The following is a 19,157-nucleotide window of genomic DNA, read 5'->3' on the forward strand; positions in this document are numbered from 1 at the left end:
GAGCTATTCAACACAAAAATAATTATTTCAATCAAACTAGTAATTCTTGAGATTAGCGCGTTCAAACAGACAAACAAAAAACTCTTCAACGTTTTAATATGAACTTTTTGTTGCTGATTTTTGGCGTCGAACCTTAGACCAGGCATACGGCTAGGCAACAGAGTCGTTCAGGTGAGTGCCAGGAAGAAGTGCAGCAACCGCAGTTAAGGAACGGCTGGGACAAACAAGGACAGGCGCATCCAGCTCGTAAGCCTTGATAGGGTTACATTGGTTGAGGCGCTCCTTTTCAAGACTTGCAAGCCTGCGGGTAACGATCCATTGAACGTGGAGTGGGTTATTAATTTAATTATACACATATTTTCTACTTTGCCGAACATCACGAGAACTGTTTGTTCAAAACATATGAATTAGGTCTTATTTAATGCAGGATTAAATGCCCTTCAACCGTCAGGAAGACCACTTTTCGATAGGGTAAGCCGTTTACGCGGTATAAACGGAAAACCGTAAAAACGCCCCTTTCGGGGGCCCCCACCACTTTTACGCCGATTGACGCAAAAACAGTACTTTTTCAACTCGTTACAATCATTAACCAGTAATATTACAAATATGTTATAGGCATAAATAGTTAGGCAATTTCGTCGTCTATATAGTTAATTGAGAAAATATTGCGATTAGTTTAGTATTTAAGAATTCTATCAAGATAAGTCTACACAGGTTTTGTAAATTTCCACTTTAGCGTCAGTTTACAAGCTGAAATTTTTATGAAATTACTGTTAAAATTATTTAACAAACATTTATATCCTATAGCATAGATCCTTGGGCAAATAGTTATCTGAGAAAATTTTTAGATTTAAGCATTTTACAATAAGAAAATCACAAATTAAAAAAACGTGAAATACCCAAAAATCAATGTGATTTTTACACCATTATTCTTCTTTAATTCAACATAAAAATAGTTTAATATAATAAAATAACATCTTCTTTAAAATATTTACTTCGAAAAGATATATAATTCATTGTTATTGTTTTGCTATAAACATTTGGAAACTATTAAAAAACGCCGCGCGCGAATCATTTCCAATGATGCCCCTTGAAACGCCGCGCTTCACGTAAACGCTCTTAAGCACAACTCCGTCGAAGTCGAAAACCTAGGAGAGTCTTTATGGGCAATTAATGAAGCCATTAAAGCACTAAAATCTTTAGTAGGAATTATTTCCGATTTAATTCATTTTTGTGTTCAATTCTACTGGCCTAATAATAAAAACGCGTAGTTCTTTTATTTAGCCTAGCATTAGCTTAGTCGGCCCTCACTACTCACAAGTAAAAAAATGTATTTTTCCAAGATTTTTCCGTATGTTTTAGGTTTAAATTTTGCTTTGCTTCCGCTTTTCTGTGTTAACTGTAAAAAAAAATATTTAAAAATACTTGCGCGCTAACATGTGCGCGTAGTGTAGTGGTACGATGACAGATGAGAGCACAGATTAGAGAGTATGTCTAGATGAGAGAGAGAGCTTGCGCGGCTTTCATTGATTTGGTGGTTTTAAATAGATGTTTTCACAAGTATTAATTGATTGTTTGTGCCAATAAAGATAGAACAAGTTCAAGAAATGGTCATCATAAGCTCCCCGAGTCCCTTCGTTTATTGGGCTCAAACAGAAAGTAGTGTTTCGTTAAGAATTGACCTGAAAAATGTGGAAAGTCCTGACTTTGCAGTTCTAGAAGATAAAGTGAAGTTTTCTGCTATCGGCGTAGGTGCACACGGGAAATGCAAATATGAATTTGGATTGAATTTATATTCTCCGATAAAAACTGTAAGTTAACTTTGTAATTAATATTTACCATTTTAAGTTATTCATGGTAGTTTTCAGTAAACATTGTAAATCAGTAAAAATAATAGTACTTATTTCTTTATTCTTGTTTATTTTCTACCAATTAAAAACCTTTATCTTCATTTTCATAAGACTTGTTTGCTGTTTATGAACTGTTGTTTTGTTAGTTACAGAATAATGATTGTCTGGTAATTCTACTTAATCCTTGCTAGACTAATATTTAATTATTTATTCTTTATACCTTTGCAGTGGTTTATTTAGTTCATTTCAAGGGTCAAGTTTTACAGGGTATGAATGAGAATTTTCTGACCTTAATAAGCTAACAATATATTTTATGATTCATGTACCTATCACACATTTTTAATTTCATAAAATGTTTTGTGTAAAACAATATAAAACTTAAAAAGTGTGAAATATAGAAAATAAAAAAATTTACCCACTAAAGTTTTGGTGTAAAAGTTTTTATTAAGAAAGGTACACATTTTATCTTTACTTCATAAACATCAGGGTGTAAATGTTAACTAACGTTTCAGTCATTTATTCATAATCTAGTTATACATAATGCCAAAATCTTGTAGCTGCTTCTTACATTTTTCCCATCAACTAATAACACATGTCATGCTGTTTAATTATAATATTTCTGGAAAACATTTATCAGAAATTTTAAAGTTTCTCTGAAAATAAAAATGTTTTTTTCACTTTCATGCATCTTTTATAGCTTCTGTAAGGAATAATTTGATTTATGTTGTTTTGTATTACTGTAGTAAATATTTAGCTATTTTTGTATAAATAAATCATCACTTCTTCAATTAGCCGTACCATGGACGTACTTATAATAATTACTTGCAACAAGGTAGGTAAGATGCCAGTGTCTCATTTTTGTATATTAAGTAGTAGGCATACTATAATAATAATTACTTTTGAATGTTTATTTCTAACAAGTTGTGCCCACGATTTCATATGCGTGGAAGTCGTTTTCAAATATTTTCTCATCTTAATTTATCTAATCATTTAAGTTGGTGAAAATAAATAAATAAAATTCAAAACCAAAATCAGCCAAATTGGTCCAGTAATTTCAAATCAAATAAATCACTAATTTCATTGTAGTCCCTTGGATTATTACATCTATTATAAATATTGTTTTTTATAAAAATTATATCTGGCGAGAATTATACAGAAGGAAAGTTAAAATTATTTACTGACTTGTGACTAAAATAAGCCCAGCAGGAAGAAATTCAAAGTAAAAATTTATTATCTGCTCTCAGTTTCGCCGCACGGATTTTGATGACGTACGCAAAAAAAGTTTTTCGTGCAAAGTCCTGTGAATTTTTAACCGACCTCAACAAAAGGAGGTTCTTATGTTCTTAATTTTAGAAGTAATCTTTGTTGTGTCTTAATAAGGAGTAGTGATTTATGTATTTCAGCCCTCCTAATAGGAAGAGTCCATTATCAAGACAAAGATAGGTATTACTTTTTTGTTTTAAATAATACAAACAAACATTTATTCATACACCCTAATATTTGTATTGTACGAACTCGCGACTTCTACATAATAGTTCGCGAGCCCCACTAGGCCAGTCGGCCTTCTAGATAGATCTGGGGGCACGGCAGTGCCCCCGCCAAGTCGAGCGCGAAGCAAACACTGCCGTACCATCCTTTACTGGAACCATTTCGCCGCATTTTCAGGCCCCTATTTGAGAACCTCTGGATAAGACCAGAACGCAGAAATTTTCGTCATCTAGTAAGCTATAATCACATACTTAAAATCCAAAATTTCAGGTCTGTAGGTCATTTAGTTCCGAAGTTAAGCGAAAGCAAAGTTTCGCATTTATGACACTCGCTCACTGATAATCATCAAAATAGAACTAGTACTTCCCATAAACCCGGAGAGCTGAAATTTGGTACAGAGTTAGGGTTTAATGGCCACATAAAGGGAAAAGTATAAAAACTAGGAAAATCGAAGATTTGAAGTAACACCACATTCTTAATCAATACTACTAGCGCCACACTGGCACCGTGGTGTTCGCCTGTACCGCTCACCGGTAGATGGCGCTAGCACTTTGAGTGTCGATTTTCTGCACCGCGGTGTCCAGATTTTTTTTCCTTTCTAGACCCCCCCGTCGATTAAGTTGAATGTTGTGTAATTTGCATTTCGTCGATTTCGTTTATAATTTATCGTGATGTTAGCTAAGGTTAAGAAGTTATTAAACGATTCTTATTCGTTGTACATTTTAAAGGTTAGTTTATTTGTGTTTAATATCGTTAAAAAATGTCGATAATACTTATTAAAGGACGACGACGCCGCGACGTTAAATAATTATGCCACTTTCTACAAAAATAAGTGCAATCCCACCAAAAACATTCTGTAAAATACTAGCCAAGTCTCGATGGAGCTGCTTGTTTANAGTACCTACCGCAGATATCAAGAGAACAACGAGGCTAGTCTAGCAGCAGTACATGAACCAAGAACAACCAAAGCCATCTCATCAAAGGCCAGACCGCCCATCTCATCGCATCAACGCTCAGTCCTATCAACGATAACCCGTCTTTACCTATTTTCCTAGACCAGGCTCAGGATGCATATCTACTTGGTTGTGGTCGACCGGTTGCGGTTTAAAGACGCAGCGGCTAGTCGGCCGTCCTCTCCCATCCCAGAGCGTGTCTTTCCTTAAAATCGTGCCTCCTGGTATGCCGGTTTGACCGGAGCAGGCCTCGTCCTGGCTGGGTGAGCACTATCGTATCGTATCGTATCGTAACCGTCCACCTAGGCTACGGTCCTGTAAAGGTTTATCCCACCAAAAACATTCTGTAAAATACTAGTCAAGTCTCGATGGAGCTGCTTGTTTATCTCTAAAAAGTAATGAAATCTAGACAAAGTCGTGCCAAGTCTATGATGGTTCCTTACTGCGATTTCTTTATTATTATACTTAATGTTGTGTGACTTGGCCGTTGAAGGGTACAAAATCAGGTGCTCCATGACATCATTGCCCCAATCTGTCGCCAGAACCGCTACCCATTCAATAATACTTATGTATGATTATCATAATAAAGATTGTTCAACGGCCAAGTCACACAATATTAAGTATAATAATAAAGTAATCGCAGTAAGGAACCATCATAGACTTGGCACGACTTTGTCTAGATTTCATTACTTTTAGGGTTCCGTACCTCAAAAGGAAAAAACGGAACCCTTATTGGATCACTTTGTTGTCCGTCTGTCTGTCTGTCAAGACCCTTTATCTCAAGAACGCGTGGACGTATCAAGCTGAAATTCACATGAAATACTCAGGTCTATTGTCCCTTTAAGCTGTGAAAATATCAAACTTCTAAGCCAAGTCAATCAAAAGATACAGCCGATTATGTCGATATTTTCAACAAATTTTCGACACTCGCAAAGGAATCAAAACCTACAGGATACTTCCCGTAAACTCAGAATCTTGAAATTTGGCATAAAGCATTGTCATATAATCAAGTCAAGCGAGATGTCTAACACAGTGAAATGTACGAAATGCAATATAGTTATAAATGAAGTTCTTGCCTTTGTGTGAAATAAAATAGACGTTATGGATGAAGAAAGCATTAGTTTAATATGTGCAAGTGCTTTCTCACAGAGTGAAATTACGACAGCGAAAAACTTACTGTTTGATTCGATTCCAAAATCGAAAAAGAAAACTCGGAAGAATCACGGTAAAACACAAAGAGAGATTGAAGACATCATATGTTTGCTGAAGGATATAAACCCAGAGAGTATTCCAATCTTCGTGGCCAGGGAGTTGCAAAAATTACCTCCGGTTTCATTTGACCACGTAGATGTAACTAGTCTTTTAAAAGATATTGTGAAAATAAAGACCGATATCAAGCAGATTAAGGAAGGCTACGCATTAAATGAAGAAGTTAAATCACTGAAACTGGAAATAAACGCACTAAAAGAGGCATCAATTGTAAACAACTTTCATCAAAATGTTGCCGTGAAAAGAGGCGCTTGTCTTATGAGCAGCTATGACTATGATAGTGGCCCTATGGGATTACCACCTATGCAATCCATCACATCACCACAAAGCGTTCCCAACCATATTTCACCGGAGGGTAGCACGAACGAACAAAAAAGCTGTCTCCAACCGCCTATAACACATAGCATTGAAAGCGAGTCGAGCGCGAGCGAACTTAAGGATACCTGCGCGCTCGTGTCTGCGCCGAGCACTCCGAGCAACTGCCGGCGAGATTTGAATGCGCAAGGGCCCGCAGTGATGATTCATTCCCTCCCGCCTGCCGTGGCGCAAGAGAGCGGACACACTGCGCCCGCGGCCGGTCGTAAATCGATGGCTGATATTGTCCGTAACGGCGAGTGGAAAGAATATGGCCATAGTGAAGAATGGAAAGTAGTTCAAAAAAAGAAGTTGAGAAATCGCTTTATTGGACAAACGGGCAAAGCTATGACGGAAATTAATGAAAATTTTAAAGCGGCAGAGANTCCGGAGGTTTTACAATTTCTTACTACTTTCGCAAATCATTACAAATGAAGAAAGGAATTTACGGTGTGGTACCCTCAATGTACAATTAGATTTCGAGCGATACCACTTTTGGGCATTCTCCTTTTAAGTAGTTACTTTCCCCATTGTAATGTTATGAATTTCATTTTGCAATAAAAATACCATAGTTATGACTCGATTGTCGTAATGAACGAACTTTGTAAACCTTGCAGGTTTGTACGGAACCCTCGGTGCGCGAGTCCGACTCGCACTTGGCCGGTTTTTTTTTAGAGATAAACAAGCAGCTCCATCGAGACTTGGCTAGTTTTTTACAATGTTTTTGGTGGGATAGAAATTACTTATCCATCGTAGTTTATGCATAACTAAACCTAAAACATATTAAAAATAAAAGACCTTGAAAGATCTCGCCATTTAGTGGAAAACCTTGTTTTTCCAACTTCCTGCATAGTGTAAGACTTCAATCTGTAGGTACATGTAAGTAATCGTCGAATAGTTCATAGATCAAAATCATGATTAGCAATTCATCGTCACACGTCACAAAATATTTCACATTAGTTTTCACATACGTACACTGTAAAATACCTAGTCAGCAAGCCTACATTAGGTACTTAGGTCATCATTTCAGCCATAGGACGTAGGACCACATTTAGGACGTTCACTACGGGACTATTCCCACCTCTACTTCCCACCACTGCAACTCCTGTGTAGCCAGGATCTACAGCTTGACCGCCAATAAAAACCCAACCAATAGGACGTTCACTGCTTAACACAGGCCTACCTCTCCCTTCTATGATCTGAGGCCTACCCCAATGATTTCCATGTTGACCGGTTGGTAGCTTTCCTGCTACCTCTAACCACCACCTTGTGGGTGGACGTCCCACGCTGCGTTTTACTCCATATTGAAAGTTAAATGATCGAAGACGATTAATAGAAAATTTCGACGATTTCGCTTTCGCTTGCTGGACGACTACTCTCACCATCTGAGCCACTTGGCCACTAGGTGAACCCATAGTTTTCAAGTGTAATACGCTGTCACGCACGACTATTGTTTCATCAATACTGGGTAGTAAATAACCCTTCAAAACTTCAACAAAAATTCAGATGAAACAGCTTCGTTCGTTTCAGCCCAATGACGTTCACTGCGTGAGAATGGCCTTCATTTACAACCGGAAACAGCTAATTTCATAGTTAGTTACTAAGGAGATATCTCTTAACGATAAACAATTTTTGTTTCTTTTCTTCTTGTGGTTGCGCTGACGAGGTACACGGTGGGGTGTTCGATGTCATCTCCAAGGGTAGCTCTCCTGGCGATGTGCTTCCATTTCTGTCGGTTAGGCCCGCCATACACGGACAGCTTGAAGCAGCTAGCATCCGACAGCTTCAAGTTGCGACTGCATAGCAAACTACAGTACACTACGTACACACACATACACTGAGCCGCTCGAGCAGTGACAACTGTTTCCGTAGTTTGCTATGCAGTCGCAGCTTGAAGCTGCCGACACGTAACTGCTTCAAGCTGTCCGTGTATAGCAGGCCTTACAGGCATCGCGATTACACTGGACCATGGTGGACTCAGTAGCTTTTTGATTCTCAGGACACCTCAAATGATGAGAAGCCCGCAGTGGTTCGGGTGTTGGAGAACCGAGTGGATGTGGTCCTGCAGAAGAGGAAGCCAGCTTGGTGGCCCCGGCTCACGGCACAGCCTCAGAAACCCGCCTGGTTAAAGGTAAACACTTCTTGCCTCTTTTAAAGCGGTATAAAGCAATTTGTAAAAACAAATTCGTTCGTTCGTTTCAGCCGAAAGACGTCCACTGCTGGACAAAGGCTTCCCCCAAGGATTTCCACAAAGACCGGTCCTGCGCCGCTCGCATCCAGGCACCTCCCGCAACTTTCACCAGATCGTCGGTCCACCTAGTGGGAGGCCTGTATTTTTTTTGAAATACAAATTACTAATAATCCCGTTAACCCCTCGTGGTAAGCTAAATAATGCTTGTGTTACGAGTGGGTTCACCACAATTTATAGTCGAGCGGCGGCGGGGATCGAACCCGCGTTCCTCGAAGCACTAAAGCCCGGTCCGTGAGCACGTAGAATTTTGTCCAATGACCCCTCGCTACCCATCCTTATCGCTCGCGCGTAATTATATTGCTGTCGCGACTGTGCGACTGGCACCCGCAGTGAGTGTGCGAGCGCGATAGCAACATTCGACCAATAGTCGGCCAGTCCGACACCTTGACGGTCGGTAAGATTTCCATAACCACAGAATAATAGTAGGTACACAATTCCTTGACACTTTGTACTTTACAAATTGCGAAAAATCCTCGTTTTGTATTAGGTGATGTTAATAGCTTGAAGACATTGTCACTACTAATACTGGTTTTGAATTGCAGATAAATTTCGACTTATGGAAATCGGAGGACCCGCAGGATAGCGATGAGGAGAGACGCGACATCATGAAGGACTATCCGGGCATGTACGACAGGCTGCAGAAAGAAGAAATGGGCTATCGAAGAGGTACTTTATGTCACAATTCGTCGCCGACGCCGCAAAGGGGCGAAGCTTTTTTATAAAATTATTAGGACCGCGACATTTTTTTTTTCTGTATTGTGTCTTTTAATGTGTCAATAAACCTATTCTATTCTATTCGCGACCATATAAGTACATAAATAATACGTAGTGTTCCACAGACTGCGGACATAAGCTGTGTGGTCTGTGGACCGCATACAATTATACAGGAGAACAAAAAATGTAAAACGACATAGTGCCTGAAGAATGGAGCATTTCTGTATACAACTAAATTTTTGACCGTTTTTATGATGTCCGCCCCTTTTCGGCGTAGGCGACGAAATTTAGCCACGTTTCAGTTACAAGGAATACACGATAGCCGAACGGTGAACCGTCGGACTGGCCGACTCGTGAACCGAGGTACGAGGGTTCGAATCCCGCTGCTCGACTATTGTGGTAAACCCACTCGTGCGTGACACAAGCATCGAGGGGTTAACGGTATTCATCATCATTTCAGCCACAGGACGTCCACTGCTGAACATAGGCCGTCTAAAGAATAAGCTAAATAATAGTAGGTATTTATTGTCTCTGTTTAAAAACATATTTTTCAATAGGATAATGTACGATTTTTTACTGTTATTTTAGATTAAGTTTCAAAAACAGAAGTCAGGTTCGGGTCGCAGCGCTGACAGGTTATTTTGCAAACGTTTATTTCAAATTTCCATTACTTGACGTAACTTTAGCACAGCAGTGACGTAAAATAGCTCGCTTCTTAAAAATATTAAGGCGATTAGAGTCCTCAATGACCTTGGGCGTTTGACCTTCACGCCGCGAGCAACACCCGCGTACCCCGCACCAAAAACTCCGATTTGACACCGATCAAAAATACACGGGCATAGGTAGATACAGAATAGAAGCTCTTTCTTCATACATTACTGCCTATTATTTTAAACTTAAATTGATGAACCTTGATGTCGGTGTCATTTAACTCAGGCGTAAAGGTATTTAATAAAAATAACAAAATCCATGAACATTTTGTACGGGATAAAATTTTATTTTATTTTTCGTAAATTTTCTAATGCTTTTGTCGGTTCAGTCGTTCTCGAAATTTGAACAAACCCGACTTTATTACAAGCTTTTATTTAGCTTGCAATTTATGATGTATGTAGGTAATTACATAAATGTTTGTTCGGGTGGAATCTTGCAAGCTGAATTAGTTAGACCAACTTCCTGACGACAACTAGGCTAGATGACAAAATTTCAATTATTTGTCCGTCAGACAGATAATTAGAAAATATTAGACTCATATTTTTTATTTTCTTTCATAATTAAATAATAACAGTGCTACATCGAGTTGAAATGGCGCGATACGCCACGCTTGAGTAGAATTTTTACTCAAATGTGACGTCACGCGACATTTCAACTCAATATAATACTGTAATTATTCGATTATGGAAAAAAATAAAAAATATGAGTCTAATATTTTCTAATTATCTGTCTGACGGACTAAATAGAATTTCGATTTCATTACCCAGTCATCATCCCTATTGGAACGCATTAGTACCTACCTAGTATTGTCTATGGCCTAAAAAAGCAAATGTTTCTGCTTTTGTCTATCACTTATGAAGAATAAACTGAAAATGTATTTGTCTTTTTATTAGAAATCCTTCATCAATTGATTGAGTTCAAATTTCGGATATACATGTAATTCGGGTGACAATGCAATATTGTGATGACATGGAGCTGATCTGATGGTAGAGCTGGAATGCCAGTGGCCCCATAGCAACTCCGGGAATAAACGATTCCATCGAGTTTAGGCTCGTTTGATTTGTATTTATTTATTATTATACCTAAATAATTTCATTACAATTTTCTAAAAATGCACAAAAACTTAAAAATCTTGAAAACGGTGATATTTTTACTGGGGTCAAAATTGGACGTTAGGGAGACCATGGCGAGGCCTATCGATGGTTGAAGGGTTATCCATTGTTTTTGGGACACCCTGTATAAGCAAGTACCTAATGTTATGTAAGTAGGTACGCTACTTTGAAAATCATGAGTCTTCAATTCTCTAAGGGAAACTGCAGGGTCTGATGATGGAGCTGGAATGTGGCCATAGGAATAGGCTAGTTTCTTTAAAAAAGACTTTTGGTCCGTCAATTTTACATTATCAAAAAATATTGGACACAGGATATTTTTATTTTTCAATTAAACAAGTAATTACGAAGATAATGATGCGATGAAATTCCGCGTGACGACACAAATCGCCACATTTTTAAGCATGCCTTGACGTCATGTGCCTCATCTTCTGAACTTTGGTGCGCTTCATCTCTTTAAATTTTCATAAGTTTAAAAAAGTGAAAAATACATTTAGAGTTTTTTTTTGGTAAGTTCACCGACGGTCTTATTCAAACTCTTGCTACTTTCTTGCTTTATCCACGAAACATCCCTATTCTTCGAAATTATTACGATCTACAAACGGAAAATCTCTGCTACTACGCCGCAGTAAATTCCCCATCATAAATAAAAAGATTTTTTTTAAAACAAGCTCTTTTATGCTAATAATTTTGGTTTCATGACATGCTCCTAAAATTCATCACCTTATAAGAGGATTTTAGTTTTTATCTGCGAAACTTTTTAATAATATAGGTACGTTTCATGGTTTGGTAATTTAGGGAAGTTTATTTGCACTTAACATGAAAAATATGGTATCAATGTACTGAGTACCTATGCACCTTCAGTGGCAACAACAAGGTCTACTGGGTACCTATAGTCTACTAAAGGCATGAAATAGATTAATTTCACTAAAAATTAAAACCAACTCCAAAACGAATCACCAAAAGGTAGGACACCGACACCGACTCCGAAAATGGCTAATTTTGTAATCAGTATCCAAATTTTTAATAAGCTCTATAGAACAATTCAATACCACTTTATCTTAATTTTTTTTAATGTGACAGGAGGCAAACGAGCAAACGGATCACCTGTTGGTAAATGATTACCGTCACCCATAGACACCCGCAGACCCAGGGGCGTTACAGGTGTTATTTTTAATTGTGGTATTTTCGCGAAGAAACATATTTAAAATCTAATTCTAATAAGTATGAAAAATATAAATTGTTTTCTTCACGTAAATCGATTAAGTTACAGATTCTGACTAGCTCCTAATTTGGATACTGATTGCAAAGGCCTAGTAAATAAATAACGTAATAATTTTTCTACTTGTATTTATCTAGTGCAGTTGTTTTGGAGTCAATTATAGTTTTTTTACACTAATAGATTCTATTCAGGTAGAAAATAGCGTCTGAGCGCGTCATAATTCAATTGTATCGTCTGACTGCACGTACTCTATGAACAATTCTGACATAAAATCTATTGTCGAACAAAAGCTGGGTTGCACCATCTTACTTCAACTTTGACAAGCGTCAAAAGTCTGTCTAACTCCATACAAAAAACACCGGTTATCGCCAAAGCTACGGTCAAAGTTAGGTCACGTCAGGTGGTGCAACTTAGCCAAAGAAAAAATTCATTTTGATCGCTAATGTCAGTTTGTAGCGAGTGACACAACCTCCCCGTCTGAAGGCCAGCGGCCGACTGCCGCCCGCACCCCGCGAAGGCCCCCTCAACAGCAAAACGTTCGGAATTTATCAAAAGTAAAATTTATGAATGAAAGTAATGTTCGATTGAAAAACGCAACGTGTCATTTAAAGATTAAAGAATTCCCAATCTATTCGTGCAAAAATCTTTTAAATTAACATAGCCGTTTTGGAGGAGTAGGGAATTTAAGTAAAAAATCGATGTCCCGTATTTATTTTTTTAATCCAAAACAAAGAGACTTAGCGAAAATTCAAACGTCACAAATGTAGTCCTTGAACTGTTGTATAACATATATTTTTTTCAACTATTTCTGTCCAGCAGTATAAGAGGAGTAGGCTTTACAAAATGCCCATTTGGCGCGGATTGAGGACACTAATCGCCTTAATATTTATTAATAGGTACTACACTCATGGACATAATTAAAGGAACGCAACAAAAAAAAAACTAATGTACTGATTTGTCTAATACATAATAATGATAAGCTTGTTAAGACTTGTTGAATAGAATCATTAACTAGCATTAATTAACACAAAATAATTTTACTTAATGAAAAAAAATAGAGATTAGTAAAATGCCATTGGTTGTCATGCGTGTGATGAGTCTGGCATCGACGATACCATAAGAAAATCCTTTTTATTATGCATAACACTGCAGAAATTTGACCGAAATCGCACCAGATGTTAAACATTTGCCCTGTAGTAAGTGCCTATTCATTCTCGCCTTGAAAAGGCAGACAAAAAGACAGCAGCTTAGTACGAGCTGGTGGAATGTCGACTATACCTACGTTATTTAATTTTTTTTGCGTTCCTTTAAATTGTCCATGACTGTATATTTTTTCACAAGTACTTAAACCAGTACGTCGACATAAAATGTGCGAATACATTAAATTTTAAAGCAAATTTCCACGTAAAATGTATTTAATCCTTGTACATTTTACCAGTGTAGTACATGACACAGTTGTCTTCTCGCCATTTCAAACATTTTTAAATACTTTTCTGTAAATACATAATATACATACAAAGACCAATACCATGATAAGCAAAAATATTTGTGTTGAACAAGACTCGACCCCGCGACCTTTTTTTATAAGTAGTAGAGTTGTGAACAACTTGCTGTCATCACATCATCACAGTCAGTAAAAAATGCATAATATAATTGTTTTGTAGTATGCTAGCCTGTATTTTTTATGCATAACAAGGCAGGTATGTTCAGTAGTTTTTTGTGCGACTCTTGCAAAGTAACAAACATTCATCCTTCCTCACAAAACACCTTTATAGTATTACTAGCGGCCGCCCGCGACTTCGTACGCGTGGAGTGGACCCCGTTTTACCCTGTTTTATTAACCAATACTCTGTGATTCAAATAGGTACCTACATACAACTTTATTTAATATTTCATTATTATTTACGAATGTGAAAAGCAATGTTAATAGATGGCGCTATTTTGTAAATATTTCTCACGTCTTATTTATTTATTGAAATTTAGTTTCTATACTTAGGTATCGTATCGTCATAAATTATAACCTATAAATATTCTGGGTTATAAACAATAATACTGTAAAGTTTCGTCGAAATCCGTTCAGTAGTTTTTGCGTGAAACAGTAACAAACATGTTGACATCCAGACATCCATACAAACTTTCGCATTTATAATATTAGTAGGATTAAGATAGGATGGTAAGATATTGAGTTATGTGGGGCTCTCCTCGCCTGAAGGTCCTTCAGGCGAGGAGAGCCCCACATAACTCATTGGCTCCCCCGGGCTGGTGAGTATGCAGTTTCATGCATTTTCCAGTCGAAAAAAAAAGGATGGTAAGATATTAGTAGGAAAAAAATCCAGTCTTTAAGTATGTTTAATAAAATCTGAGAAGTAGTCTAGAAATAATGATCGCAAATATCGCAATGTAACCCCATTGCAATGTCATGGCATATAAAGGCGGATATTGACCATTAAACTATCTTTGCAGAGGAGACCATCAAAGTGTACCTGATATTCTACAACCTGTTCCAAGTCGTGGGCTACGCTTACATCCTGAGCGTTATAGCCACACGCTACGCCAAGCTTGGCTACGCGTCTGTCCCCACCACGTATGAACACGTCGGCAACACCATGAAGTTCCTTCAACTCATACTCTTTCTGGATATCATGCACCCGTTATTTGGTTACACTAAAGTAAGTATTTAGAGCAAAACCTTTTTTAGACTAAGGCCCAGAACACTCGGTGAAACGCAATTGCAACGAAACTGCAACTTGTAGTTACTTTTGAGTTGCATCTAAGTTTCTGCCATAGATTCCGTTGAGAGACAACACATGACGCGACCATTTCAAATTGGTCGCGTCATGTGTGGTCTCTCAACTGCAACTCAAAAGTACCTAGAAGTTGCAGTTGCTTCACCGTGTGTTCTGGGCCTTAGTAATCATCATCATCATTTCAGTCACAGGACGTCCATTGCTGAACATAGGCCACCCCCAATGATTTTCATGTCGCCCGGTTGGTAGCGGCCTACATCTAGTGCCTTTCTGCTACCTGTATGAGGTCGTCGGTCCAACTTGTGGGTGGAGGTCCCACGCTGCGTTTTGCGGTACGTGGCCTCCACTCCAGAACCATGCTGCCCCATCGGCCGTCAGTTTTGCTGCTGCTGTGATGAAATATCACTTTTTAAATAAATGTACAAAACTAAGTAGGCTATCATTGGCAAAACGATAAAGTTGATGCAACTCATGCAGTTTTTATATCATGCACCCTTTATCCCGGTGCACTAAAGCACAGTAACTAAAGTATTTGTGCAGAGCAAAACAATAAAACTCATTTATTTGTGTAAATAGGCTTAAAAAAAGCACTTTCTTTTGCAAGCAGTGGACGTCCTATGGCTGAAATGATGATGATGATGAAAACATTTAAAAAAAGTTTTAGTATGTATAGAAAACTAGACTACCATTGAGGAGCATACTGGCAATACGATAAATTTGCTGCAACTCATGCAGATATATCATGCACCCGTTATTTGAGTTTCTGAAATTCATTCGTCACATACATGCATTGGCGCTGGAAATCATACACTCGCTCTCGGTATAAATCCTCATTATGGTATATACCTTTGTACAATTTTTAAGCCCAAATAATCACCACGAAGAAACGCCCCACCAATTTTTGGTCTCGGTCGCGCGGGGTGCGGGGAGCTTGATCCGAGCAATCCGAGCGTCATTACTGTAGTGTGCGTGTGCACTCATTGATAATTTAGCGTATACCGATAACACTCAAACATTCGCGGAAGAACGGTGGGGCGCGTCTTCGTGGATGAAACGATCTATATGCATAGAAACAATTAAATTCGACTGAATGAAGAATGTTCACTAATTTTGTTTTTTAGCTTTCTGTATTCTCTGTTAAAAATAAAAAATACACGTGAAAGAATTATTTCGATACGTCAATTAGTTTCCAAGATATTGAATTTTAAAAGTGCGGGCGGCGGCCGTCCCGCCATTTTATGCGCGTGACGTCATTTTACAACGACTGGCTCATATTTGTATGGGTGGAATCTTGCAAACTGAATTATGACCCACTTCCAGGCAACCGATTAAGCTGAAATTTCGCAAACACATGTGATTTGGATGACCATGCAATATTATGATGACATGGAGCTGATCTGATGATGGAGCTGGAAGGTGGCCATAGGAACTCTATAATAAAACGACTTAAATGCATCGAGTTTGGGCTCGTTCGTTTTGTATTGATGAGTATTTTAATTCTATATAGTAATCGGGGTCTAATGATGGAGCTGGAAGGTAATTCGCAATAAAACGACACAATCGCATCAAGTTTGGGTTTGGTTCAATTTTAATTTCTGTGATGGGTCTGGGTGTTAATATGTATAATAAGTTTGTATTTACAAAAAAAAAATTAAGTATGTTTATATCCGTTTTCTAGTGAGCGGACGCTGTGAATGTACGTCACACGGGGTCACGTGACCGTCGGCGGGACTCAATATTTAAGCGAACTTTGAATGCCTATAAAATCATAACTACTGGGTATTTTTGAATGAAATAAAAACTAATGTATTTGTAAATGTAAAATCTTAACTGTAACATAGGTTTCAAGTGATTTTGCATACCTAGTAACATTCTCAATTAATGAAGTAGTCACTTGACTTGTTTTTCTCTTCATAACCAAGTGCATACCTACGCTTTCTGTTTGAATCTAATTTAATACATATTTGAAATTGTTTCAGGGAGGTGCATTTATGCCGTTTTTCCAAATAATCGGGCGAATAATCACAGTATTCTTCAACCTCGAAATCGAACCAAGACTGCAGACAAAACCGGCAGTGTTCTACTTGTTTATAACGTGGAGCTTGATCGAGATGATGAGGTAAGTTTCATTTATTTTTATCTTTAATATACAGGCTGTTATTTTTATACTTGATCAAAAACGACTGCGTCAACTTTTCCCAAGGGTCAATTTAATGAAAAAAACAATTCCATAACAAAAATTAATCGTACATTTATTTAGTTTTTTTTTTAGAATTGAATGTTTGGATAGATCAACTATAAAAATAACATACCGTATAATCGTAGTCTCAGAATAATGACGATGCTTCAAGTAAACAGTGTTTCCAAGAGTGGAAATTAGGTCTTTTTATTTATTTTTAAAGGGATTCTCTCTCTCAGCTGAAGCCGAAGTGCTGAAAAGTGCTTAACAGTCATGAACTTATGTCAGACAGTCAATATACAAGTTTAGTAATATTGTAGTTTGATATCAGAAAACAACCTAAATATATCAAATCATAAGGCACCGAACCAATGAAACCCAAAATAAAATTTAAATTTCAATGACTTGTGAGTTTTGGTTGCCTTGGACTTGAGAATCCGTTCATGTACGATGGTAACGTTAGGAATAAAAAATACACATAATATCATCATGTGTTGCCATTAATTCAGTGGCCATTAATTCACAATATTTCCGCGTTCAGTAACTTCCCCGTCATAATGACGTGCACAACCATGAATCGCTCACTAAAGGCTTTATTTATATCACTAATCATTAATTTGTAAACTATACTCGACCAAAGTGTGCACGGTGTTTTGGTCAGTAGCAAGTAATTTAGTTACTAACGGCGAGTTATGCCCGTTTTCACCATCAATCCCTAATTTTTAAGTGACCCCTATGAATCAAAACTCCTGTTGTGTTACAATAGGGGTCACTTAAAAATTAAGGATTGATGGTGAAAACGGGCATTACTCTACTAAATTACTCGACAAATGCGAGCAAAGCTTTAGTGCTTGGCCAGACTACATATGCGGGCACGACGCGGTGTACTCAATACTGCATACTGCCCCGAGTCCACTTATGCAGTCTGGCCAAGGACTTACTGCCGGAAACTTGACCTTCACTGGTTGGGTTTTTATTGGCGGTCAAACTATAGATCCTGGCTACGCAGGAGTTGCAGCGGTGGGAAAAAGAGGTGGAAATAGTCCCGTGTTAGCGCTCCGTTTGTTGGCTAATTGTATTTTGTGTGTTTCATCGTCTTGTATGATAAGCAAGCATACACCAAGCGTATAATGACGGATACGCGCCTATGAAGCGACGCCTAGCACATCACTAATTTACAGGGTTCGAAAATATCCGATATTTATTATAAATATCAAAATATTGGATATTTATGATATATATCCGATATATATCAACTTTGATATATATCAATTTTGTATGAAAGCCATAGTATTATTTTATTGTATTATTCATGAATACTATTGCATATGTGTTACATAAACATGTTTTTAATGTTTTTAAAACTTAAAATCAGACAAATAAAGCAAAAACATAAAATATCTTTGAAATACGGCAAAATCAACTAAAAAAATAAAAATCTTATGTCAAAAAGTACAAATACAGTAACAAATTTTAAAAATTGATATATATCATCAAAACCGGCTTGATATATATCGGATATATATCCGATATATATCTTGATATATATCCCTTGATATATATCCTCGAACCCTGCTAATTTATTCTTTTCTTCATTGCAGATGTCTCTACTACATCACACAGCTGTACAAGAAGGAGATCGGGATAATCAAATGGCTGCGATATTCGCTGTGGGTCCCTCTGTACCCTTGCGGCATCACTTGCGAGTTTGTCCTCATATTGAGGAACATTCCGTACATAGAAGAGACGAAGAGGCTAACTGTGACGATGCCCAACGCTTGGAATTTCACTTTCGACATGCCATTCCTCATGAGAGGGTACTTGATAAGTCTCATGGGAGCTGGCGCGATCCTCATGAGGTACATGTACCATCAACGGAAGCGCCACCTCAGATCCAGGGTTGTGATAAGGAAATGCAAGTAGGATAGTCTCGCTGTATGCACTTATGCTGGATTTCTATATTCAATCCTAAATTCCTAATCCAAATCCGTCCAACTGTCTTTCAATATGTTTTTGGTCAAAGTATCTACGGTTTTCGATCTTTTTACATTTTCATATTGTTCATAAGACTATTTAAACAATGTTAAAGTGTAAACGCATCGAAAAAAAATTGTGGATATTTAGTCTAAAACTGAATTAAATTTGACAGTTGAAATCCGGATTTGGACAAGGATTGAATATGGGAAACGGGCGCTAGTCAGTTTATAATTATTATGAGTCATGAAGATGTAATATACGCTAAGAGAAAAAAGTACTGTGCAATAATAGGCTCTTTGCCTAGTAATAATTCGGGCGCCATTTTCAGCCTAA

General features: G+C 37.7%; 1 protein-coding gene across 1 annotated transcript; it reads left to right on the forward strand.

Moving 5' to 3' along the window:
- Positions 1-1,491: 1,491 nt before the first annotated feature.
- On the forward strand, positions 1,492-19,083 carry Hacd2 (3-hydroxyacyl-CoA dehydratase 2). The gene is made up of 6 exons (XM_028307109.1): positions 1,492-1,811; positions 7,914-8,045; positions 8,708-8,831; positions 14,385-14,590; positions 16,648-16,787; positions 18,449-19,083. Exons 1-6 carry the CDS (start codon positions 1,608-1,610, stop codon positions 18,768-18,770), a joined length of 1,128 nt encoding a protein of 375 aa, XP_028162910.1. The 5' UTR covers positions 1,492-1,607; the 3' UTR covers positions 18,771-19,083.
- The last annotated feature ends 74 nt before the right edge of the window (positions 19,084-19,157 follow it).

The sequence above is a fragment of the Ostrinia furnacalis genome, unplaced genomic scaffold (assembly GCF_004193835.3).
Source record: "Ostrinia furnacalis isolate ACB-3 unplaced genomic scaffold, ASM419383v2 OfSCF2101, whole genome shotgun sequence".
Classification (NCBI taxonomy): Eukaryota; Metazoa; Arthropoda; class Insecta; order Lepidoptera; family Crambidae; genus Ostrinia; species Ostrinia furnacalis.